The sequence below is a fragment of the Mustela nigripes genome, chromosome 5, assembly GCF_022355385.1.
Source record: "Mustela nigripes isolate SB6536 chromosome 5, MUSNIG.SB6536, whole genome shotgun sequence".
Classification (NCBI taxonomy): Eukaryota; Metazoa; Chordata; class Mammalia; order Carnivora; family Mustelidae; genus Mustela; species Mustela nigripes.
Genome location: NC_081561.1, coordinates 55,947,002 through 55,973,401, shown reverse-complemented (window position 1 = coordinate 55,973,401; position 26,400 = coordinate 55,947,002). Strand labels below are relative to the sequence as shown.

The window sequence follows — 26,400 nt, the reverse complement described above, 5'->3', positions numbered from 1 at the left end:
CATTCCCTTTGGAGCATAAGCATTAACATTTACTCGTTGCTTATTTTAGTAAAGTTACTGAAAAGTATTTCTCATTTCAATCTTTCCAGGGACCTCAGGATAGTTCCTGAGAGAGAAAACGTCATTTATCCCAATATCACACAGCTAGTAAGTGACAAGGCTAGAATGACATCTTAGATCTCCTGATGCCAGAGATGGAGTTTGTGCCTCCTGAATTCTGCAGCTTGGAAGGCAGGGGTTGAGTATAACATGCCTTTGTTTTTCCAGAGTTCAGCACAGATTTTGGCATATGGGATAACCTCACTAAAATGTATGTTGAATAAATGAGTGGCCAAACAAAATTGAACAAGCTGTTCAAAGCCTATGTAGAAACATTAGCTATATCTTCAGCAGTTGTCATGTCTTGGTTTAGCTGTGACTGAGCCAGTTTGACTACTTCAGAATTTGCTTGAACACCATTCAGACATTTAAGAAAAATAGAAAATTGGAGAGAAAATACTCACAATATACAGATTAAATAATATTGAGGAACAAGTCAATGTAAGTTACTTGGGAGAACACATCAGAGCATCACTCTACAACCTGCCATCTCTAAACTAACTTACTTTAGTGTATGTGCTTACTTTAGCTAATTTCTAAATTTCTTCCCTCAGGATTGTTGGGTCAATGGTCCCCAGATATTCACCCACATTTAAATTTATGTGTCTTACTCATTCCTATTGAAGCTGCGCCTTCATAGAAACAAGAGAATTCCAGATGCATTGGCTCTGTTGGGAAACCCTAATCCTTTAGAGTTTTGAGTGAACTCTCTCAGTCTCTCTTGAATGAAATACAGGCAGATGAAAAGTTTTAGTCATATTCCCAGTACCTTGATTTCATGTTAAATTAAGAAAATATACATTAAATGATAAGATGGGTTGATTATTTTCTATTTCTATTTTCTTTTCTTTTTTTTTTTTAAAGATTTTATTTATTTATTTGTCAGAGACAGAGAGAGAGAGCGAGCGAGCGCACAGACAGACAGAGTGGAAGAGGGAGAAGCAGGCTCCCTGCGGGACAAGGAGCCCGATGTGGGACTCGATCCCAGGATGCTGGGATCATGACCTGAGCTGAAGGCAGCTGTTTAACCAACTGAGCTACCCAGGCGTCCCTATTTCTATTTTCTTTTAATATTAGTTATAAACTAGTATTTTAACTGGGTTAATGATACACTCTTTAGGGATCCTTTTTTTAAGAGTCTCCAGGAATTTCCCCTTTCCTTCAGCTGTGTACTTCTGAACTTACTGATATTTATATGGGGATAGCTGTCTCAATTGTTCTTTTATTTATCTTGTTTAAAAGATTACCTGCTTATTTGAGAGAGAGAGAGTGGGCACAAGTGGTGGGGAGGAGCAGAGGGAGCGGAAGAAGCAGGCTGTCCGATGAACACGCAGCCAGAAGCCAGGGTTTGATCCCAGGAGCCTGAAATCATGACCTGAGCCAAAGGCAGACGCTTAATTGACTGAGCCACCCAACGCCCCTGTTCTGACTTTTAAAAGGTCCTTTCATTTATTGAAATAATATATATTTTATATGATTTATGATACAAGTTATCAATTTTTGAACCCAATAAAATGCACATAAAATGAGATTTCCCAAAAGACATTGTCGAAAAATAATAGAATGGAGGCTTGTTTGAATTAAGTGCTCCTGTTTAGGGTACATTAAAGCAAGCTGTGTTATTAGGAAGTTAGAGTAGCTCAAGTTACATTTCTAACTTCTAACATCATGAAGGGAAAAAAATAGCATGGATGCTCATAAAAGCTCCCTTGGTACCACTACCATAAGCCAAATATGCCTGGGACACTTTGGATTCATTCAGAGCTTGATTATTGGGTTGTCTGGTCCATGTTCCAATCACCAAAATGGCTTTTTCCCCTTTGTTCCCATGAGATGAGGAAAGACTTTAATAAGTGAACCCAAATTGAGATTTTGTTTGATAGAACTCACCCTTCCTTTCTGTCTTCCTTGTTCTAATGACTACAACGTCTTTTTCAAAAAAAAAAAACATATCTGTTAAAAAGCACATCTGGCCAATTTCCAGTTGGAAAATTCAATTTTTGTCTGTCTATGTACCCTGAGAAAATTCCCTTAGATAAAGAAATAAATGATCTTTAGAAATTTGTGTTGCCTTGATAACTGCAATGGTTGCGTGCAGACTTCTTTGATTGTCTTTTACCTTTGTCTGTATTTACTCTCAGTGAAACTAATACAAAACTACTGAGCCTGATCCATGGAAAAATTTGGAGTTTGGTAGCTTTGATTGCTTATATCATATGCAGTCAACCATTCAAGCAGCATAGATTAAAGCATAAAAATTGCTGCAATCACGGGGTATTATAGATTCTCATTAGAGTCCCACAATCAAGAAACTCGGATGAGAAGAGCACACAGACGTAGTAGCACACATATGTACCCTATCATATATGAAGAAAAACCATGTCTCGTTAAGATGTAAAATGGGTTTTCTTCTAAGAATGTTACCTCTTTCAGGGCATAGAAATAAAAATACTAAGATTACTAGTTACCTGAAAAACGTGTTAGTATGGAACACTGACTATTCTAGAAGCTGTGCATTCTGGAGATTTAGTGCAGCTTTGAAACTATTACGATAATCCAAGATGAGCCTGGGACAGGTATTAGGACAACTTGGACTAAAATAGATTATGCAATAAATAGCCAAGTGTGAGAACAGACCCACTAATGAGAAATATTTAACAACAAGCATTTACTCAAATGTCATCTATTTTCTACAAACTGGAACACAGCAAGTGGTCCCCCAGTTCCATGATTACCTTTTGATTTCCGGGGGAAATACGTTTTAGAAGGGTCAAAATACTGCACTTGAAAAATGAACTACAGGCCTGAGTGAAACTGGCATGACTACATAAAATGTAGAAAGGCTGATTTTTCTTAACTGAGTTTCATAAAATTCTCTTAGGGCAACCTGTCTTCTCTGTGTTAGCAAAATGGGGAAAAATCAGGTGAGCAAACAGCATATTCTTTACAGTTCTCCTAAAGCTGCGGAAGGAGGCTTCTGCGATTTAGCAGGCCTTTTCCCTCTTTGCCAGGAACTAGGTTTTGTAATATTACCTTGAGGATTTAGCATCTTGGCTTGGCTGTTTCTGACTCTCCAAAATGAGGAAGATGAATTATTTAACATCCAGGAAGCACCAGCTGTGTTCTCTCCTAAAACTGAGCTTTCCCCACCAATGGGATTTACAATTGAAATAGGTTTCTAATCTAAATAGGACTACAGTTTTGACAAGTGAACAAGACTAGGGAGTTTTTCCTAAGTGGAGGAAAGACATTAGTGAGCATTTCTTAGTGGTTTTCCCTGGGTACTTAGAAATCTTCCAGACGTTATAGCCTCAAGTCTTGCAGAGTGGACAAAGTACTCCTGATACGGAGGCACAACTCTGAGGCCACTTCAGAAGAGGATTTATAACATGCAATAGGAGACAATCTAGGTTAAGTACAAAGACAATTTTCCTGAGGCTGGTATTGCAGAAGGAGAAGAGAATCTGAGAGAGCTCTTTCCCTCAGTGTTCAGAGAACCAGAGCAGTGGCTCTTGATGGGGAACAATTTCGCATCCCAGGGACATTTGGCAATGCCTGGACACATTTGTTTTTGGTTGTCAAAACCGGGGAGAGGAGCAGGATACTGCTGTGTCTCGTAGGGAGGGGCCAGGGACACTGTTAAACATTGTATAATGTGCAGGGCAGTCCCTCCCAACAAAGAATTATCAGCCCCAAAGTGTCAACAGTGCCAAGGTTAAGAAACCCTGACCTAGAGAACTTATGCAGTTTTGGAGTTCTCTTAAATGTTAGCATACTATAATTAACTGTTAAAGAGGGCTTTCTGTGACTCTAATTAGCCTACCTGGGCCAGTTCTAGGAAATAAGATAATTCTCCCTGTTCATTTACTGAGAACAAAAATGCTGGTTTACCACCCAAATGGGTGCACTCTAAAGATGGGCTCTTCTTCCACCCCAGGTGCTCTCCCTGTACTCCTCCGGCTGATTCCAACCTTTGTTCTTGGAACTAGCTCAAGTCCCACTTCATCCCAAAAGGCCGAGGGAAAGACAAAGGTGATCCATTGTTCCTCTGGACTCCTTTCTATAGCAAGTGATGTCTGCATACCCCGTTGGACATTGACCGGCTCATCTACTTACCATACGTATGTGACAAGGCAACTGCATTGTGAACTTATTCAGTCAAGTCAACTAAATTGTAAATTCCTTACTGGCAGGGATACTGCTTCCGAAACACAGAATCTATTACCAGCTTGCACATAGTGAGAACTCTGTAATCCTTTATTCATTATGTGATGATGAATATTCAGTATCTTCATATATTCTGAGTACCCTCAGAGTGGTAGTTATTAAATAAAATTAGAAGGGCTTTGGTTGCTGGTTTTCCCCAGTCTAAATTGGTGCGGGAAGAGATCATATAAAAATTACATCAAGGGCACATATTGTATAGAGCACTGCGTGTTATACGCAAACAATGAATCGTGGAACACTACATCAAAAACTAATGATGTACTGTATGGTGACTAACATAACACAATAAAAAATAAAAATAATGATAATACTAAAAAAATTACATCAAATGTTTCTATTTACAATGCTTCCTAGTCTACAAAGCTAGGATGTGGACTTTGATATCTGGTCTTTGTAAGAACAAGGTATCAGGGGGCGCCTGGGTGGCTCAGTGGGTTAAGCCGCTGCCTTTGGCTCGGGTCATGATCTCAGGGTCCTGGGATCGAGTCCCTCATCGGGCTCTCTGCTCAGCGGGGAGCCTGCTTCCCTCTCTCTCTCTCTCTCTGCCTGCCTCTCTGCCTAGTTGTGATCTCTGTCTGTCAAATAAATAAATAAAATCTTAAAAAAAAAAAAAGAACAAGGTATCAGCATGACTTATTAGAAAAAGAAGAATTATTTAGGGTCATTCTATGTTGTTAATAGAAAAAGGAATAATGGAATATCATAATAAAGAGAAATAGTTTTATAATGGAGAAGTGTCATGATATTAGTCAGGTTTATTAAGGCTTCAGAAGAGTATTCCAAGAAAAGTGGCAGAAATTCGATCAATTAAGTGAAATGCACATAAATTGAACTTAATAAAACTGCCTAAATTGCTTGGGAAAAAATGCTGTAGGGAATACACTTTTATTAGTTCTGGGTAAGGATGAATTTGATGATACAGTGAATCCTTTTCCACTTTCAATCTTGAGTTTCATGAAAACCATCAGGAATAACTTTAGAAATATTATGTGCAAGGAACCGACGACTGAAAGACCTCTGTGGTCAATGTGTGGTCAGTGGTGTAGTAGTAAGAATAGAGGCACTGCAGTTAGAATCCTGGCTGCACTCCAGTCTGAGTGGACTTCGACCACTACTCAGTCTCTGTGGGTTCACAACCCCATTGTGTGCTAGGACTGCTCCCAGGGACCTACAACTCACAAGCCATGTGCTAGCCCGGCCTCCAAAAAATTCAGAGATCAAAGAGACTTCTTCAATCTGTGGTCTTCCAATCTCCGAATTAAAGCAAACAATAGCAATAAAAACCAAGAGAACAGAAATAATTACGGAGATAAGTAAAGCAAAATAAAGGTGTTGCTATAGGAGAGTCGGATAAATATATCTAGATTTTCTATTTATGAAGATTGAATTCACTGGCGATTATTTAATGCTGCACTTCACTTTGCTAATACAAAGAATCCTCATGAAAAAGGGAGAAGGCACAGTTCTATTTTATGTTTCTCAACAAGGAGACCTGGAATCCTACAATTTCTACATAAACATTAACTCTCAGAACCGCACATCGAACATCCTGCGATCAGTTGGAAGTGTGAGATATCTTTGCAGATTGTATTTACCGACTTTGTTATGGAAAGATTTAGCGTGACCTTTTGCTAATGATATAAAAGTGACTACTTTATTTAATGGAGATAAAAATGCTGATTTAGCACCCATGTCTAAGAGACGTTGATCAAACCAGATATCACCCAAAACAAAAATAGGAATTGATTCCTTATTTTTTGTAATTATTAAAAATGCTCAGCATTTTTGCTGTGATTGTTTCACATTTTCAACACCATTGCTTCATGATTTCTACAAGGTGTCTTGTACTTGTATATATGATTCGTTTTTGCTGGTTAAATAATCTCCCAACTGAATAAGTTACTATACCTCAGGGAGGAAAGACTTGAAGGTGGGATGATTTTTGGGGTTGTGGAAAGTTCCACTCTTCAACAATCTTCTGGCTAGGTCTTGTTTGTGCTTAATAACCCTCATGCTTTTTCATCTTGATATTTCTTGGTCCATTCCCATAAAATTTTCCTGCTTTGTATTCATTTTTTAAGTCTATAACATTATTGGGATTTTATGCTGACTTCATAACCTTCAGAGTAACTGATCATAGCAAAATATTTCCTTCCTTATGGAGAGCAGTTTTCCATTGACCTCAATTTTAATGAATACATTTTGAAAAGAAAACATTTATTACCAATTGAAATAAGCATCTCTGAAAGACTTCTCCCACCAGTAAAGAGTAATTTTTGTATTGTTTTGTTTTTTGTACCTGAGGAGGCTGAATCTGATATAAAGCCAATGCTGGACTATTCAAAGCTCTGGATCATTTGACTCACCTTTAAGATTTAAGGTACCACACTGTACTGATTACCACCCATTTAGTTGTCTTCCTTCTTCACTAGACTAGGTTTCTAGAAAATAGGATCTGTAACTTATCTCTATATCACCCTGGCCTCGTGCAGTTTCTGAAGCAATGTAAGCATGGAATACATCTCTATTGAGAAAGGCTATTTATTGAGATAAGGCAGATCAGAGAGAAGGAGGTTTGGAGCACAGAAGAGACTTGCATATCTTTATAAAGAATGGAACGTATGTGTTTAAGACTGAGGAGACACTTTAAACTTTAAATTTTAAAGTCTGCTGAAAACAAAAAGGCTGTGAGGTGGAGAATGTGGTCTACATATAAGAAATTATGCAGCTGGAGAGGAAAAGGCCAAGAGAATATAATGACCATTTCCAAGGTCACAGGTAGAAGATGGATTAAAAACAAACAAGAAAACCCAAAAACCAAAAAACAAAGAACAAAAGATCATAACAACCAGGGTTCTCCTTCTTCACTGAAGGAAGAACAAATAGAAATACCTGTTTTACATAATCTCACAAAACAAACTGAGGGTTGCTGGGGGGAGGGGGTTTAGGAGGGGGGGTGGGGTTATGGGCATTGGGGAGGATATGTGCTATGGTGGGTGCTGTGAAGTGTGTAAACCTGGTGATTCATAGACCTGTACCCCTGGGGATAAAAATACATTATATGTTTATTAAAAAAAAAAAGAAGAATATTTGTTTTAAAGAGACAAGGAATAATTTTCTTTGAAAAGGACATAGTGAATAGGTTACTGAAAATATTTATATACAACAAGGCTTTCTGAAATGTGCAGATTAGATAACCTTCCAAAATTTCTTTTAATGAAGCCTTATGAGTATATATGCACAAACTATGATGCTTATGTCTGAGTCCTTTAGAAATACATGCTATAATTGCTGAATATTCTTTAGAACAGTAAATAAAAGAGAAATCAATTCCCTATCTTGTATGTTTCTGCAAAATATGAGTATAGATTCAACTTTCTCAAAAGCTTTTGCTTTTTGCCAAAGATGAAGTATTTAATATAGAACAGGAGTGGGGTACCAAATGTTTAATTTCTTTTTTTGATATATAATTTCAACTTTTCAATGCCCAGTGGCACATCACATCATTCATACAGATTAGGAAAACATCCCTTTTTACCTCATTCTATCAAGTGATTTATAATTGCCACTTAAAAACAATAAGCAAGGGAGTATATGATTTGTGAATCCACTAGGCTGCTAATGGAAAAGCTCTCTACTGACCCAAGAAGGGCGCTTAAATTGTTATGGCTTCTATGTAGTTGGAACTACTTTAAATATTCATTGCACTTTAATGAACATACTTTTCCTTTAATTAGACATGGTGTTAATACTGTTTTAATCTGAATTGATTTGCCACACTGATCTGGGGAAGTCTGAATCTGTTTATGAATGAGTTCAAAGTCTCAAGCTTGCTAAAACTAGTAGTTAACGTTCCCAAAACTCTTGTGTCTAGAAAAGAAGTATAATATTTTCACAGGTGAAAAGATACAAGCTATGGCATTTAGCTGAAGGTTAAATAAATTTTGGGTAAGCTAAGGCTGGGAATATTTCGAAATTCTTTAATATCATGCTTTTAATACTCAAAATATAACAATTTAAAAATCATTAATTCACTTGATCTTTCATTCATTCAACACATATTTATTTCCTACTATGAACTTATCAAAAGGATGGGCTAACAATGGAGAGCATTAATGAATTATTTGCAAGGTAGCAAAAATGACAGCTTCACAATATGAAGGAATTTGGTTTATCTTGGTGAAAATCAAGGAGCTAATAAAAACTTAAAAAGTGGAAGTCTATTTCCCATACAAGTCTATATAGGACTATAATAAGTCCTAGTATTATACCTTTTTGAACTCTCAAGATTTATTATCTTTGCCTCTATCACCATAATAATATTTATCATATAAATATAATAATATTTATCATGTGCCTACAGGTTTTCTTCATTAATCTCCTTACAAAAATGTATTAAGTAAGCATGCTTTTTCAAGTGTCAAAGGATATATTTTCCCAATGTATTTAGCAATCCAGGATTTAGCAATATATTTAGCAATCCAGGATATCTCTGGAGCATCACAGATTGATTAAGACATCATATTTCTGGCCAGTCAATACCAGGTTAAGGAATTATAGGTGAGGATGAAGTTGTTAATTTGCCTAGAGAGCTCATGAAGGCAGTTTACCTGGTGGGCGTCTAGTACTGTGAGGGCTGGTATCAAGGCAAATGCTCTCTCCCTTGGGACCACAGACAGGGCCTGCAGCTAGTGTTCAGGCAAAGAGCACTTCCCCTTTAACCTCTCATCCTCTGCAAAGTGGCTCAGTAGGATGGTGAAATCTTTCTGATCTAAGGTCCTTCAGTGTTTCTCAATCTGGTTATCCACCACAATCATATAAAGACTTTGAAAACACCAATGCTCAGGCCCTTCCCCAGAGAATCTAATTCAACAGTCTGGGGAGGGGCTCCAGAGCCTGCTAAAATTGGAAAGTTCGTCAATTGTTTCTTTGGAGAATCACTGAGCTATAGCAAGTGAAAAGCAGTAAAAATTACTTTATAATAGGATAAGCCACAAACTACTCTTAGAAGCTTAATCTTGGATGTGGTCCTTAAGTAAATTACAGCATTTTGGAGTTGGTCTATAAATAAATCAGGTCCTTCTAATTTGTATACAGGGTTTTTCTCAGAGCACCTGCTCCCCTGGAACTTCTTGACCTATATTTGTATCTTGCATTCATAAGTGCCTATACTTACCAAAGAAACACTTAAATCACATAAGAAAATGCTCTTTTCCTACAGCTTCTGTTGACAAGCCAGAATATATTGTTTTCTTCCTTATGCCTATTAAAGATAGTGAAAATCAGTTCCAAAAAACACTGCCCCATAAACACTCTAAAGATAACAATAAATGAACAATTAAGTAAATTATGTCATAGTTACTTGCCAAACTTTTGAGCAATTTTCTCAAATTCTTATGAAAAAAATGAAAATAAACAGGACCAAAAAAGACATATACCATATATGACAACTACATATTTTATAGTTAAGGACTAGAAATACATTGTTTATAGAATTGGTGAGTGGAACTGTGAAAGATTTTTCGCTCTGTTTCCTAATCTTTCCTTGGTACTATTATACTGTTGGAATGGTTTAAAAAATAACTAACATTTATTAAGAAACTGCCAAGCACCAGAAATTTTGGGAATCTATAGAATGGATATTAATATTATTTTTTAACAGAAAAACTGAAGGACAAAGACATTAAGAAACATGTCTGAGTCATAGAGCTAGTAAAGGACAAAATTAGGTTCAAAGATTTGTCTGTTTCTTTTTTATTATTCTCTTCATCATTATTTTTTAAAATTGAAGGAGGGTACTCAATCAATAAGAGCTCTGCCTCTCATCTCAATCCATTAGGAAATATGACCCACCTCAATAAAAACATTAATTGTTTCAGGCTGTACGTTTCACATCGCGGTATACTTTCTGGATACTAAACTGAGGGACATGGGGATTAGAAGTGAGGATCTTATGAATTTAGTTATCAACTAACAAAACATCCTTCTATCAGGAAAAAGTCAAGTAGGAAAATATCAGTTTATAAACAACTTTTTGAGCTAAGTTAACTAAAAATATAAAGTTGGGCATTGTTTGACAAGAGATATACTGATAAGATGTGATTAGTTGATAAAACAAAATTCTGAAGTTTCTCAGCCTAGAAAGATTCAAGTCCTTAAAAATAATCCCCAAGGTAAAAAAATGGCTGGAAAGAACGAAATGATAATAAAAGGCAATTTGCTAATGCCAGTTTTATGTGCCATTCCCTTCGAGAGATACGCTCTATCTATGAAAAGGGGTCATTAAACTAGTTCAGACCCTGAGCTTCTCAGCCCCCTGGGAGCTCTAGCAGGGTGTGTGTCTGTCTTGGGGGGCACTGACTTGTACCCCACCACTCATTGTCCTCATGCTCCATTACTCAGGCTCTGCCTCTTCCACCCAGGAATTGGCCCTACAGAGATCATCCCACAAAATGCACTGAGCAAAGAGACCTGGTTCCTGGGAAGAGAGAAATGAAAAACTAGAATTTTCTTGCATTTTTTTTTAAAGCTAGAAATCTGAACCAGATATGATCATGCCCTTAAAAGTCTTATACTCTTGAAGGAAAATAAGACAGATTCTAAATAACACATACACTCCTTCGTGCTGTTATACACATGTTTAATACCTTGCTTCATCTTTGTTTCTAATGCAATATCATGCGTGGAATGGGTAACCTATCCTGTCTAGTGTTCAAATTTTGCATTGCTAATATTCCCATGCTACAGATTTTCACTAATCTATACCCATCATCTACATTCTTTAATTAAATTTTTTTCTTGTGTATAAATATTCTTACTCTTCTCATAGATAAAATATAAAACAAAAGACATTTCTGCTAAATGGAATCTTTTCCCAGTGTGGTCTTTGGGTAAGTTTTTTATTCATTACATTTTCATTTCACTAGCAAATAAACACTTGGAACTATTAAAATAATAAATGTAACTTGGGTTTCCTGTGGGCACAATGTAGAGATAAGGTCATAGTAAGAAGAACTTGTTTCACTTGCTTGTATCCTCACTCTGAAACAGAAGTCTGCCCCTGAAAACTTTTACCCATGCATCTCTGGGAGTCCTTCTGCTATCTTTACTACATCCCAAATAGACTTTTCCTCGTCTTCTCCATTTCCCTGGTTGATTGCCACTGCTGTGAGTCAGCACTGGTATTGGTCCCTGGGACTTTCTGAAGTCAATACGGTGGCTTTCAGAAGTGAGTCTGTGAATTTTCATACCACTGGGCTCCTAGATAAAATATTGGACACCCAGTTAAATCTGTGTATCTGATAAGTAAAGAGAGCAATATATAGGGGACATACTTATACTAAAAAAAATTATCCTTTGTTCATCCAACATTCAAATTTAACTTGGTGACTTGTATTTTTATTTGCTATACCTAGCAACCCTATCATGTACCCATGCCATGTTATGCTCTCTGCAGTCTCTCCTGAGCTAAAGTCACATGTGTGCTGTGTACATGTGGGGAAAATCTCTCTCTCTCTCTCCTTCTTCTGATGGTTTTTTTTTTTTTTTTTTGGCTCTTTAGATCAAAGCTAGCTTGCTTGTGCCTCATATATCTCATATATCTCAGGACCCTTCACAGAAACAAGTTTCAGTGTCTTTCTGTGGCCATCTATCTTGAGGGTTTAGACACAACCTATGAATGTCAGGCTCACTGGCATGGGCTTTTTACCTTGTCCTTTTAGAATTTCCCCCAAGGGCTTGCCCTACAGATCTCCTTATTGGCTGGCTCCTCTCAGGCAAATCAATTTTTATAATGAAGGCTTCCAGCTCTATCAGCTTATAAGGTACGTACAATTTTATTTCATCAAAGACTTACAACAAATCTGTAACCACTGTTAGACTGTGATTACGGGAAATGCCTTCAAAGTACCTCTAAAGTTCGGGGAAGTGTTCTCTACCTTTGGAAGCACTTAGAGAAACTCCAGGGAAAAAGTGGCTTTGGGACCTTAGTTTTTCAGAAATGTGGGTGAGTTTGACAGTGAAAGAAATTCCAAGCAAAAGGAACAGTATAAATGGAGGTAAGAAAAGAGGGAAGTTCAGGGTAGGCTTACTTTGGTTTGGTGACAGCATATGATATAGTGTAACCTGAATCTGTAAAAAAAAAGTTGGGGACCTGACCAAGGAAAGTTCTCCATGGCCATGGTCAGGAGCTCGTAACTTCTTCTCCAAGCAATGGGAAGCACTTACAGGATTTGGTTAGAAGAAAATAAAATCAACAAACAGTAATCAAGTCCTGTTACACAGATTATGTTTCAAGTGTGAGAAATTACAGGAGAGAGATTAGATTATCAGACAAATAAAAAAGGTAATGGGTAATGAAGGCCCAAGGGGGGAGAGAAGAGAAAGACAAGGAAAAAATAATTGAAAAGAAGACCTTGGTATGAAACCTTTGGAATCCATTTAATCAGCAGAGGAAGGTTTTTGTTTGTTTATTTGTTTATTTATTTATTAATTCCAAGCACCCAGGCTCCTCCAGACTGATTAAGTCAGAATCTTTGGGGATGAGACCTACACATCAGTATTTTGGAGGCCTCCCTCATGACTCCTGTGCTTAGGCAAGATTGAACACCATTACTGTAGAATAAGGGTTCTCGCACTTCAATAGGAATCAATCACCTACAGACCTTGTTGGGTACCCTCTTAAAGTTTCAGCAGATATGGAATGAGGTCTGAGGATTCACATTTCTATCAAGTTCCTAGCTGGTTTTTATGCTATTGGTCCAAGGACCACGTTAGGAGAACTCCTGGCATCAGAACCAGTAGTTAATTAGCTATTACTGTGTATGCATGTCTTGGATGGTTGCGGGTAGGGGAAAAAAGTTAATTATAGGTGATGGACATTCTGAGCCTGAGTAAATGGTGCAATAGAGATGCCATTCAAAGAGTCATAGATGTAGAAGAAAATAGAAGTTTGGCTTGAATGAGAATATTGTGAGAAAAGACAATGGAAAAGAGTGTTCTATGGGGGCCATTATAAGTACAGAGTAGTAGGAAGAGGGAGCCAGTAAGAAGTAGAGAACCATCAGAGATGGAAGAGGAGAACCAGAATGACACAAATGCCTCTAGGGGAGAGAGTGGTCAAGGCTACTGTACTAAGAACAACAAGATACTTCCAAACCCACTGAACACAGAAACCGAGGTCCCACACTTTCTTTATCTTCACTTTACTATCCTTAGCAAAGAGAGGTCACATTCAGAATGATAACCCTGGAGGCAGCTTAAGGTCTTCAATGCAAAAAACAGAGGGATCTATGTCCCTCATACTGTACTTACTAAGGAAAAGAGGATACTACCATATGACACAAAGCTTTTTCAGCTTTGAGGGTTGAAACAAAAAGGGTTTTTCACTTACTTAATGGGGATAAGGACAAAGTATCAGCATGCAAGCGGTTAAGCCACCAGCAGTTGTTAAGAATTTACAATGAACTGGGTGCTGTTCTAATGCTGCATGCCATGCCTTTCCTGCTCACAGTATGGTTTGTAGACTAGTGGCATCGGCATCACTTGCTAGAAATGCAGACTGTCACCCATACCAGACCTACTGAAACAGAATCTGTTTTTTTAACAAGATCCCTAACCCAGGGATCTTGTTAACAATTAGAGCTCGAGAAGCACTGCTTTTAGGTATCATGAACTCATTTAACCTACTCAATGCTAACCTTCTCAATGCTAACCTACTCAATAGTAGGAACTATGAGAAGGGAGCTAAATTACAAAGAGGTGAAAAAATATTTGTACAGAGTCAGAGAGCTCATGGGGCAATGATCTAAACCAAGACAGTCTAGGTCCATAGACCTGGATCTAACTTGTGTTACACCAACCCTCAAGAAAGTCTCCAGTGGCCCTCAGCACCATCGTTGCTGGAAACTTCCATCCATGGTGGCTCCTGTCCAATGCTTCTAAGGTTCATGTCCTCCCTTTTGTGCTCTGTGTCTACCATCCAACTTAAGCAAGTTAACCTCCTCAGCTTAGATCTCAACTCACAGTCACTTCCTCAAGAAAACAATTTCCAATACCCTAAGAATTGGTATTCCACTCTTTCTTTCATCATTTATTTATTTATTTCATCATTTATTTTTCTTACTATGATAAAAATTTATGTGATTTTTTTTTTTGTTTTTTTTTTTATGAGGCTCAAGCTCCTGGAGGGCAAATGCACATGTGTTTTGTACCTCACAGGATCTCCAATCTGCCCAATACAGAGCCTGGTACATAGTTGACACAGTTGTTACCTGGATGAGTGTGTGCAGGAATGGCTTTTGAACCAAACGTGCATCTTGTCCATATTAGCATGACCTGCAGTGACACTCAAAACCAAACATTCTCTCCCTCCACGGAATTAAGAAAACTGGTGAGGCAAAAGCACAGACCTGAACAATCAAAGGGAAGTATAAACTTTGAGGCTGAACCCTAACCCTCCAGGCAAGTCTGCGTCTGCCATGAACCTTCAGGACCTCCTGAAGCCATGAGAACCCTTTGTACACATTTCTGCTTTCCAGAATCCAGAGCCTATACTCTGCCTTCAGGCTTTGAGACAGTAGAGGAAAGTCAGAGTGGCCCAGGTGAGGCTTCTCCATGTTGGGAGGGTAGATCTGGAGGGAAAACATTGGCTGTTCTAACACAAATCCTGTAACGAAACAGAATCCATTCATTCTGAGCGCTGCTCATCAGGTACCTTTCAGAGGCCCTGAATTCCCTTGAATGACAGAGAATAAGCCTTGATTTCAGTGAATGGCTCTACCATAATAATCCTATCTGAGAAAATTGGATTGCAAGGCCACTTTAAAATATACTCCACTGTAATTTTGTGTTTCATTTTCCCAAACACTCTTCCTCCTATGGATAGTTCCTATACCTTGTGTTCTCATATTATATTAACATAATTAGGCTAACTAGGCCTTAATGTTGCTACTCTTGTAAAATAACTGCAAAGGGGCTTGAGAAAAATGCTGCTGATGTTTTTTCTTAAAGAGATGGTTAGATTTAATTTCAACATTTTTGGAAAATATTGAACGACAGTAATCAGCTTTAAGTTTAACCAGGTGACAGTCCCGACGACAGATGACAGGGATGAGGGTTTCTCAGTGTGGAAAAGCTGTTTGCTAATTCTCCAGGCATTTCTTCAGTGTCTCTACCGCATGACTCAATCATATGGATACAGGCTCAACTACTCAATTTTCTTATGGGTGTTTTTGGTCTGAATTGACACGTGCTACTTCAAGCTCAGTCACGAATGAAGAATACTTAGGTCAACCTTGTGTCTTAGACCTGAATTTCTCAAACTCTTAAATGCTTACGAGTCATCTAGGGGCCTTGTGAAAATGCAGATCCCAGTCAGGTATGACCTGGGGAGTTTTCATTTCTAATAAGCTCCTAGGTGATACTACTGCCATGGGTGCATAAACAACACTTCGGGGAGCAAGGTCTTAGAAAACAAAATGACATTGATTTTGTGGTATACAATTCAACTTGGCACCCTGATAAGCCAGATGCATTGCCTAATTGTTGTTGTGTGCCAAGGCTGTGATGAATGTAACCCTATCCACCAGCACTCGGGCAGAAATAATCCAGAGAAATGAGTCACTTCCAGGATTCCATCCTGGGGAGGGGGCCCCTGGGGTGATCTGTTTGACTCAGGGAAGAAACAGACCTGCTGTCCAGTCTAGAGCTGTCTTGGGCAAATATAGAATCTTGGAATTTCCAGGTTTCCTCTTTAAAAATATTTATACTGAGCACATAGAGAAGTGTTTGGATGTATCTAGAATAGGTTTGAGCATATGCTGATCACTCTAAAATTGAATTAAAAGCAATGTGGTCCAATAATTGTGTAATAGCTACCAGGTTAAAATGGAAAATACTCTCCAAACACAATATAAAAACAAAATAAATGAGCTTGTTTCAGTTAAATAATGTGTATCATAGAAAAGATTAGGAAAACAACTGTTAGAGCTAATTATTGTTTAAAGTGACAGGAGAGGCAAGGGAGTGGTTCACTTTATTCCTCCTGTGTTTCCACCATGTTGGATGTGTCAAAGAGGAAAAAGTAACTTTTCCTTGCCCTTACCCCAAGCTCCTGGTAGTCTTGTACCACTGAGGGAAGTACCAGCAGAGAGATTTGATTAACTAATCCTGACATGATGGTTAAGAAATAGATGTTACAATAATTTCACTAGGAGACTATGATTAACATCATTCAATAGCATAGTTCACATCTAACCAAATACATCTACTTTATTCCACAGGAAAAAAATATTCTAGTGTATATTCCCAAATCCACTGTGATGATATTCATCAACTAAATGGTGGAATGTTACAGAAGAATATTAGGACTTGAGGCCCAGACTGGTGATGGGACTTGTCCATTGTCACACAAATCTTCAAAGAACTAGGTTTAGAACTTAGGTGCTCTGAACATTTCTCAATTTAGTCTGCATTGTTTTATCTCATGCTATCTAATCAATCTTTTTTCCTGATGCCAATTTAAGACAAAAACATCCAAGCTTGTCTGACACAAAATCCTCTGTCTGAGAACCTGGGGCCATCTTATAGTCTTCCCACTTACAGTTGATCCTGAATCCTGACTAGGGTTTGTTCTGAGTTGATGTAAAATGATATTAAAGATGAAATCATGTGTCAGTGAGAAATTTGCTAAACAATTTGTAGCAGGTTCCATGATATGCAGAGGGTAGGAGTTTGTCCAGACTGGAAGTTTCATTCCCTTATGGTTCAATAAGAGAATTAAGGCTTCCTTTCACCAACTTGTGGACTGGTGATTGGCATTAGATTTGTCTTAGTACAAAGATCTGTTGTTACAAAGAATGGTACAGGGTATGATAGGACCTAATATAGCATTGGGATTAAGAATATGAACTTTGGTACAGACAGACAGATTTAAATCCCAGCTCCAACCTATACTACCCTGGAGAGTCTTGTAGAAATCCTTCATCCTCATGATCTTTAGTTTCCTTACCTATCAAATGACAATAAAAATATTCCTCTGATTTATAAACTTGTAAAAATAGCATGGTGTGTCTAAAACACCAGTATCACATAGTACACAATGTGAACATTCAATAAGGTAATAATGTTTTCCCTTATTAAAAGATAGAATCAGGAAAGTAAGCTTGAATCAAAATATCCCAAGGTAAGATCCTGACATGGATGTCTAAAAAGGTCTAGAGAATGACCTTTCTTGGAAGTTTCTAAAAATAATGTTGGTCCTCATTCATGTTGGCTTATGTTGTCCTTCCACTCAGACTGGAGCTAAGTAATCAAGGGTAACATCTTCCAAACCTGGAAAATGAAACACTGTCCCTCATGAAGAAACAGGAAAGTCTTTTTTTTTTTGCTCCTATTCTTGAGTGCAGTGTATTGAAGCACGAATGCTTCAGTTAAACATCTGCTCATAGGTATGATATTAATGAAATTTAACAGGGAGGACAGGCTGCAGGGGAAGCAAATCTGCTTCATTTCCTTTTTGCCATTTGCTATGGACCGCATTTGTCTGTTTCTTCTTTACCTGTGCTTTTACTGTGGTAAAAATAAAGAAGGAGACATGGAAATTGTTACTTTCTTAGAATTAGCCAGATGGAAAAGTGAGGAGAAATAACACCCGCAAACACCTAGGCCACTTGAATAATCATGGAAACATTTCTTTGAGTCCAGAGCAATCCTTGCTTAAGGATTTTGATGCCTGATTCATTTTATTCAAGAGCCTGGTCCAGCAAAATGTAAAGTATTTGATTTAAAAATTCAGTCTGGCCGCATTGTATTAAGCTAAATAATATGTAGCTTTCCTAAGTTGGGGGGCGGGGGGAGGCCTCCAAACCGAAATACCTTATAGAGATCTGGAGAATGTAGAGAATACCTTTAAAAATAAAAGCATGCCACAGAGGTTTGAAAAGTGGTGATAATTTTGTCATATCACAGTACAAATCTCCAAATTAATAGGCTAATCAATGATGTGAATACTATCTACAAAGAATCAGATTAGGTTGGAGTGGGGGACACAAAAAGCATGCTTAGAAGGAGTATAAGACTTGAACTTTGTACCTAACTGGGGATATAATAATGGATATGATGATATAATGATTTTAATAACAGGTACACTCATAGAGTTCGTCATAGCGTTCGTATTTCATAGGTGTGGAAATTGTAGATTTTGGCACGTTTTCTACATAGTCTTTGAAAATGTGTGTATGTTTCATATCTTCTGTAACATCTTTATTTGAGCCTTTCTTTGGAATTCGATGCCAGCCAACTTTCTATGTCCCTGCTTCTTGGATCACCTTGTCAAGATAATCATGTTTATCAGAAGTTCTAAACCCTTCTGTCCTCAGGACTACTTGGGTGTCTTCAAGATGTTTGGGAGATGCCCTTCCAATTGTCAGAGCTGTTTCTGGCCACTTTTTTCTGTCAAACAGTGTTTACACATCTACAGAGATCTCCAAGAACTGACCTACTGCTTCTTTCATGTCAAGAGATTGCCAATTATCCAACCAGTGTGCTATTTATTATCCAACCAGTGCTATTTATTTAGCCACAACTCCTGCTTCTGGCCCACTGATAGCATCTTCCATCATGAAAATTTTCCATATTGAGTTGGGAAGGGCAGTGACCCAAGTATGACAAAGGAAAGCAAAATGCATTAGAGAGCTATAAAATGTAGTATAAATTTCCCCTCAAATCGCATAAACCAGAAGTTCTCAAACTTTACCACACATCAAAATCACAGGGACAACCTTTTGAGAATCACTGCCACATGTGAATCAAAATCATTTCCAAATAACATGCAATCCAAACAAAAGACCCCCTCATTTTGCTCTGTGACAAGGAGTTCTTAACCTAGAAGTTCTTGCAGACATTTTGATAAGATTCTAGGTATTTGTGGCACTGTACAAATTATATATTATATTACATTGGCATGGGTGCAGTTACCACTGGATGCTTGAGAAAGCTCACTGCTCTCAACAGAAACTCCAGGGATTCATTTTCTCAAAGAGCTTCTATAAGTCCCACTGAGGCCATGCACAGAGAGTCAAGCCAGCACACTGGAGGAGTCACTGATATTAGAATGTAGCAGAATAAGGTCTATAGAGCCTATATGTATAGAGCCAATGTGTAATTCTCCTGTTCTTTTTATGGTACGTAGAACAATTTTACTACTACTACACTGACCTTTGTAATCAATTACTCCATTCTTCTATGGTTACCCACTGACTCTTACGGAGATGTAGATCTACCAACCAGTCAGCCAGAAAGTTTAGATGGAGCACCAGTTATAGGCCTAGTATGGTGTTGGTTCAATGAGGAACCCCAGAAATTGCAGAGTCCCTGCTCACAGATAATTCTGCGTGAAGATACTGACATATATTACTTTTAAGTCCCATGAGAATAAAACCTTGCTTTTCTTACCTCAAATCCTGTCTTGTGGGCCTAGAAGAGCCCCCTAGTAAATCAGAGGAGCACAACCAATCATTATGTGAGTGCATCTAAGACCTCGGGGGTTTATACTGTAAATATCATAATGATATTGCCAGGTAAACAAAATATTCACAGTGGCTGATTGGACAAAGCTCTTACACCTGGAGAGTACTGCTGAATGAAGGAAATAAGGGACCCAACTAATAATGCATATGAATAATCAGTAAACTTGCCTCAATAGGTAAAACAAATTGATGCTTAAATATGAAACAGTTCCAAAACCTTTCTTAAACCAGATGTCTGGCATAGCTAGGAACTCAGGTAAAAGACTGTGGACTAGAAAGATCACCTCTCCACTGCATTCTTTTCCATAGCCAGTGATAATGTTGATGGCAAAAGATTCAGGTAACAAAAAAACATGCTGCCCACCCATATATTCATGCTTCCTTCAGTAAGTACGAAGCACGCAAGGCCTTACCTAGATTTCAAGCTGATGAATCATCTGTCTAGTTTCAGTAAACCCCAAGGGACTGCTCAGCTTTGTAAAGCTGAAACTGTGTCAGCTTCTGGATGCATTTAAACAGGACAACATGCTAAAAGGAGGCAGGTTATGAGGTTTCCTGAGGCATCCCTGGTTTCTAAGTGCATTAAGTTCTCCCTCATTGCACAAAAAAAAAAAAAAAAAGCTTTTTAACTAAACAAAACCTGGAGAAAGTTCTTTTTAAAATCATGTATGGATGCTGTTTTTATCAAATCCATAAACAGAAGTATTAATGATTTTCTATGTGAGGCCATTCACTTATCCAAACTGACAGCCTTCCTGTTTCATTATCTCCACGGAAGCACACACATAGTCTTATACACATCAGAAGCAAGAAAATTCCTCCTTCTTGGGAAACACCTGTCTTGGGAGTTCTTGGTTCTGAGCATGCACAGGGTCGAGCATACAAATGGTGCAGTGACTCTTTTAGAAGTCACATTTGTCCCTGAAACTTCAGTCACCTGGAGACTGCATGCCTCATTGCCTGCAGCAGCTCAATCCTGACAGTGTAGAATGAATTTAGAAATCTCATTTGAGGAACAAAATTTGACTTGAGAGTTTAAACAACACAATATATCTAATGCTGAAATAATTTTTTTTTTTTTGCAATTTTTGCTGACTGTAGAATCTATCTTTCTTTCTCCTTCTTGCTATTGGGCTATGACAATAATTTTGGTTTGGTTTGGATTTTTTCATGGAAAAGGAAGATGACAGGACTCAGTAAACTAGTACATCAGTGAGCTGCATATCTCCATTTTTACACACAGAAAATTTCTGCTTCTTTTGCTATGCTAACACACTTACACATAATTCCTGGAATCCCTACTACATTCATATCCACTGCTCTCAGACACACACTCACAAGGCACCAAAACACAAAATCTCTGCATGTCAAAATCAAGCTAGGCTGAAGATGTAGATAGGTGGATATGGCACCAGGTGGATGTGTAATCAGTAATAAGAAATACATCGAACCCCATAATGAAAAGAAATCCCCCAAATTGTTCAGGATTCCCCCTCCCCCTTCCATTCACTGATTTATTAACCCTGAACAAAGATGTAATTGCAGGGTCTCAGAAACAACTTTTTTCCTTTTTTTTTTTTTTTTCCATTTTTGGCATTTGTTTTGTTCGGCTTTGAATTTCTTAATATCTAGTCATACCATTCATTGCCTGTTTTCTTCACTCAGTTGCCCATCTTCCCCTCCCCCAAGAAATGAAAGAAGCATTAGCTTCTGAGTCTTAAGGATGAGACCTCTGCATTTTCTTTGCTTGTTTAGGGCAAGAAATGAAGTGCTGCCTCTTTAATTGGCAGAAGCATGCAGGAGGAGCATACCTTTAATTTAGTGTTGGGATACCTCACTTGCACCCTGGCTGTTGTCTTATTGGAGACGGCAGCCTGCCTGAGATCCTCTAGCACTGAAATAATATCATCCAGCACGCATTTCTTATCCTGATTTTTCAACACACACAGATGGGAAAAAGTATAATTATAGCCCTTGTGGTTCACCTTCATTTCCAGCACGGCTCGGTGGGTCTGCAGGATCCCCTCAGCCTGGAGCAAAATATTGTCCCCGGGTGGGGAGAGGAGGATCACCCTGCCATACCTCCCAGGGGTGTGTAAGTCCGAATAGAGCTGGCTTTTGGACTGGTCCAGGGGGAAAAGGCTGCTGGCCAGGCTGCGCTCGATCTTGGCCAGGCTGTGGCTGGGAGCGACCAGGCGCTCCAGGTCGCCCTCGGGCTGGAAGCGGTTGAGCGCGCTGAGGCCGAAGGTGATGGTCAGGACTGCGGGCACGGTGAGGAAAAAGACCGGGTGCCGGCTCACGCACAAGCCCAGCCTGTGGCAGAACGACTGGAGCCCTCTGCGAAGCACCTGCCGCAGCATCCTCCACCAGATCCAGCTCGCAGGCGCTCCCGGCCGTCTTAAAAAGCACATGTGACATGTGTAAGCGCCGGGCTTCCCCTCACTCCCCCATCCCACCCCCTCCCGGCCAGCCCCCTTCCCCACACCGCCGCGTCCCCACCCCCGCCGCTTCACCCCCAGCCACTCCGCCTGGTCTTTCCCCGGCCCCACCTCCCTGCGCTCTTACTACTCTTTCAAACACTGCAGCAAGTTGCAGCAAGGCGGGCAAATATCGACAGCGCGCGCGGGGGCCCGCGGCGGACACTGCGGGGGCACCGCGGGGCCCACCCTCCCCGGCCTCCCCGCGCCCTCGCCGCCTCCTGCGCCCCTCTCACCGCATGAGCAGCGTTCCCGCGGTCTAGCCCTTCATCTCGGTGCTGCAGTCCCCCGGCCTCCCTCGCTGGAGGTGGTTCCGTGCGGAGCGTCCCACAGATGTGGATTTCCTCTCCGTCCTGATGGGGTTCGGTGCCTAACTGGAACCATGTGCCTCGGTGTTGTAAGAAGCAGACATGTGCCCCATAAGGGGCGGGGGGGGGGGGGGGGGGGGGGGGGCTGGGGGGGGGGGGGGGGGGGGGGGGGGGGGGGGGGGGGGGTGGAGGGAGGGAGCTCGAGGGCTCCTGGAGGCAAGCGGCGTTTTTGCCCCTCCAGTTTCCTCCAGTGCCCTCGAATTCTGCTTTTCCGCTGAAGAAAAGGGAGCGGAGAGGATGATGCTGCATTTTTAACATACCACAAAGCATGCAAGGGATTTCCTTGCAACACCTTCCACGCTGTCATTCCACAGACTAGCAGGCTGCAGCCCAGGGCTGCGAGAGACCCGGTGGTGCGTTAGGAATTTGGGAACCTTTCCTAGCTGTGGTGATTGGAGGTGAGGCATTTGCCAATAGCAGTCGCCTATGGCTTGGGGTGTGTGTGTGTGTGTGTGTGTGTGTGTGTCTGTGTGTCTGTGTGTATCCCGCGCGTTGGTAGTGGAGATCCACAGGCAATGTGTGGTTTCCCATAAAATATTACATTCACTTTCTGTGCTTGTGAAGTTTAGACAAAAAGTTCTTAAAGCTGGTTTCAGTTCCCTTCCCCCATTCTCCCTTCCATAGGAAGTGGACCAAGAGGTTATCTAATTTTCTCTTGTGAGTGGAATTCCAGAAACAAACATTTTGGGACACCCATCACACAGTTTTTGCCTGAATAAAGAGGACTAGGAGGCTAGGGGGAAACACATTGGAGTCATTTGATGTGTTAAACAGTGAAGTCTACTTCACCACAGAGGAAAGAAAACTGCCACCATGTACAATTCATCCCTCAGGACCTACCACTGTGAAGGTGGGAAACTCTCATCAGCAGATCCCATGATCTTCAAAAGCTTTAATATTAATAAATGTGTGTGTGTATTTTATTTTTTACTGATGGGACCTTTCACAAGACCTTGTTCTGGAAAGGATATGAAGAAGTCTAGAAGACAAGTTCTAAATTTGGTTGTGAACTAGAGACCTGCCTTCCAAAGCTTCTGTTCTTTTTGCATTGACTTCATACAGAAGATTGAGTTTCAAGAGATGATTCCTTCACACTTTCCTAATCATAGTGAAAGGATCTGTTCTTCATCACAGACTTAGAGATGTGCCCATCTATGCATACAAACAAGCTGAAGTACTCATCCTCTTAATAGATGCCTTTTATTTTTGCTAGTGGAATAAATTTTTCACTTTGGACACCAGTGAGACTGCAGACAGCTCAAAAACAGGGGCAACGTTTAAGGGTAATAGTTCAAATGTAGTGTTATATATAAGATTAAGAAAAAATTCCAGTCTTTTAAACTGAAAGTGACCTTGGAGACCGTTGAGTTTGCATCTCCACTGTGGGCAAGAATGGCTTCTATAATACTCCTGATGGCTCTCCACCCAATCCATGCTGCTCTATATAATTTCTATTCTATTCTAGTCTACTCTGTTCTATTCTATTCCATTCTACTCTATTTATTTGATGCTTTTTAAAAAAAAAAAGATTTTTTTTTTTATTTGAGAGAGAGAGAGAACGTGAGTGGGTGGAGAGGCAGAAGAAGAGGGAGAAGCAGACTTCCCACCGGCCCACTTCCCAACATGGGGCTCAATCTCAGGATCCTGAGATCATGACCCGAGGTGAAGGCAGATGCTTAACTGACTGGCTCACCGAGCCAATATATATGCTTTTATATCAGTATGAACACATGGATATTTATACATATTTCTATTGTGTTTGGGTTATAATTCAATACCACTTCAATTACTTTACTGCTCAAATTGTTCCAACTCTGTTCATTGGCTTCTGTCTCCCTTTGACACATCCCATTATTATTATTGAGTCCTTTAAAAGAAAAAAAATGTATTCCATACTTTCTTGCTCTGTAATATATTCTAGGCTTGTCTTGTATATTTCCTGCCCCAGTATCAGCCATTTCTCTAAGAAGCTCTGGTTTGTTTTATTAGACAATGGTATTAGAAGCAAAAATCTGATGCTAAATGTGCTACTTGCTGTTGTGGTACTATCACTTCTAAGCCTTCTCAACTGGTAACAAGGAAATACACGGTTGTACAGATCTTCCTTAACTTATGCTGGAATTATGTCTTAACAAACTTGCAATAAGTTGAAAATATTGAAAGTTCAAAATGTATTAATACCCCTACCTACCAAAATTATAGCTTAGTCTAGTCTGCCTTAACATGCTGAGAACACTTACATTGGCCTACAGTTGGACAAAATCATTTAGCATAAAGCCTATTATCATTATTTTTTTAAGACAGAGTGAGTGCACATGTGTATGGAAGATGGGGCACAGAATGAGGGGGTGAGAGAGAATCTTAAGCAGGCTCTATATGGAGCCTGACCACAGGGCTCGATCTCAGAATCCCGATCTCAGCTGACTGAGCTACCCAGGCACCCAAACATAAAGCTTATTTTATAATACAGTGTTGAATATCTCATGTAAATTGATTGACTATGGTACTGAAAGTGAACAACAGAATGTTTGTAAGTACACTGGATGTTTACCCTGCTGATTGCATGGCTGATTGGGAGCTGTGGCTCACAGCCATTGCCCAGCATCACCAGAGATTGTCTTACTGCATGTGGCTAGCAAAATTCAAAGTCTGGTGTCTACAGGATCATGAAGTTGAAAAATCATACATTGAGCCATTGTAAATTGGGGACTGTCTATATACTAATCTGTGCATGTGTGTATCTATGAATAGTTCTCTGTGGCTCTCTAGATCTACAATAAGCTAACGAGAGTTTGTACTTACGTCCTCTGACTCTAATATGTTGCCATGTGGATCGCTGAAGCCTCTTTCCCATGCTTGCCTGTAACCTCTCACTTCAATAGTGACAAACGGGGGTAGTAGGTTGGACTCAATCCAGTTGGTCTTTTGTAGGATAGGACACCAGAAGAACATGAATTTGCACAGAATGGCCGAGTTCTAGGCCAGTTTCACAAGTTACTTCCTGGGTGTTTTGGGCAAGACTCCTGACTCTCTGATCCTGTTTCCTTATTTATGAACTTGGATTATGTTCTTTTTTTTTTTTTTAAGATTTTATTTATTTATTTGACAGAGAGAGAAATCACAAGAAGGCAGAGGCAGGCAGAGAGAGAGGGGGAAGCAGACTCCCCTCTAAGCAGGGAGCCCGATGCGGGGCTCGATCCTAGGACCCTGAAATCATGACCTGAGCTGAAGGCGGAGGCTTAACTCACTAAGCCACCCAGGCGCCTCTTGGATTATGTTCTTTACCCACTTTTTAATTCATTCATATCCCCATTCACCAAAACACTGTAATTCTTATTGTATAACTAATGCTGTAATGCTAGTGATTGCAACAAATAAACCTCTAAATGTTAGCAGTATAACACAATACAAGATTTTCTCTCCTTCAAGGGAAATAGTTCATCAAGGATCTTCCTGCTTAGCAAGAAAAGGTAGACCTTGGTTCCACAAGTCATTCATCCTCCTTTAACTCCTGGCTTCCAAGGACATTCCTGAGGTCATTTCGTAGCTAGTCACCAGCCTAGAGGAACCCACTGGGGAGGTGTTATTGGCTCAGTGTGGAATAGGATACATCACTTCCTCTTGCATCCTAAGATTAGAATTTCATTGCAACAGAGGCTGAATAATGCAGTTTCACATAGAACTCATTCTACCACAGCCATC

At 39.6% G+C, this 26,400-nt stretch overlaps 1 protein-coding gene across 2 annotated transcripts in view; it reads right to left on the bottom strand.

Moving 5' to 3' along the window:
* PTCHD4 (patched domain containing 4) overlaps positions 1-22,713 on the bottom strand; it is a 187,077-nt gene extending 164,364 nt beyond the window's left edge. The window contains exons 1-2 of one of the 2 annotated variants that reach the window (XM_059399060.1): positions 22,567-22,713; positions 21,839-22,250 (exon numbers count right to left, since the gene is read on the bottom strand). In XM_059399060.1, coding sequence (XP_059255043.1) covers positions 21,839-22,250; positions 22,567-22,571 — 417 coding nt within the window. In that variant the 5' untranslated portion in view covers positions 22,572-22,713. Of the gene's footprint in view, positions 1-21,838; positions 22,265-22,566 lie in introns of those variants that run through there. The other variant, XM_059399059.1, reaches the window with a different exon arrangement.
* Between the last annotated feature and the right edge of the window lie 3,687 nt (positions 22,714-26,400).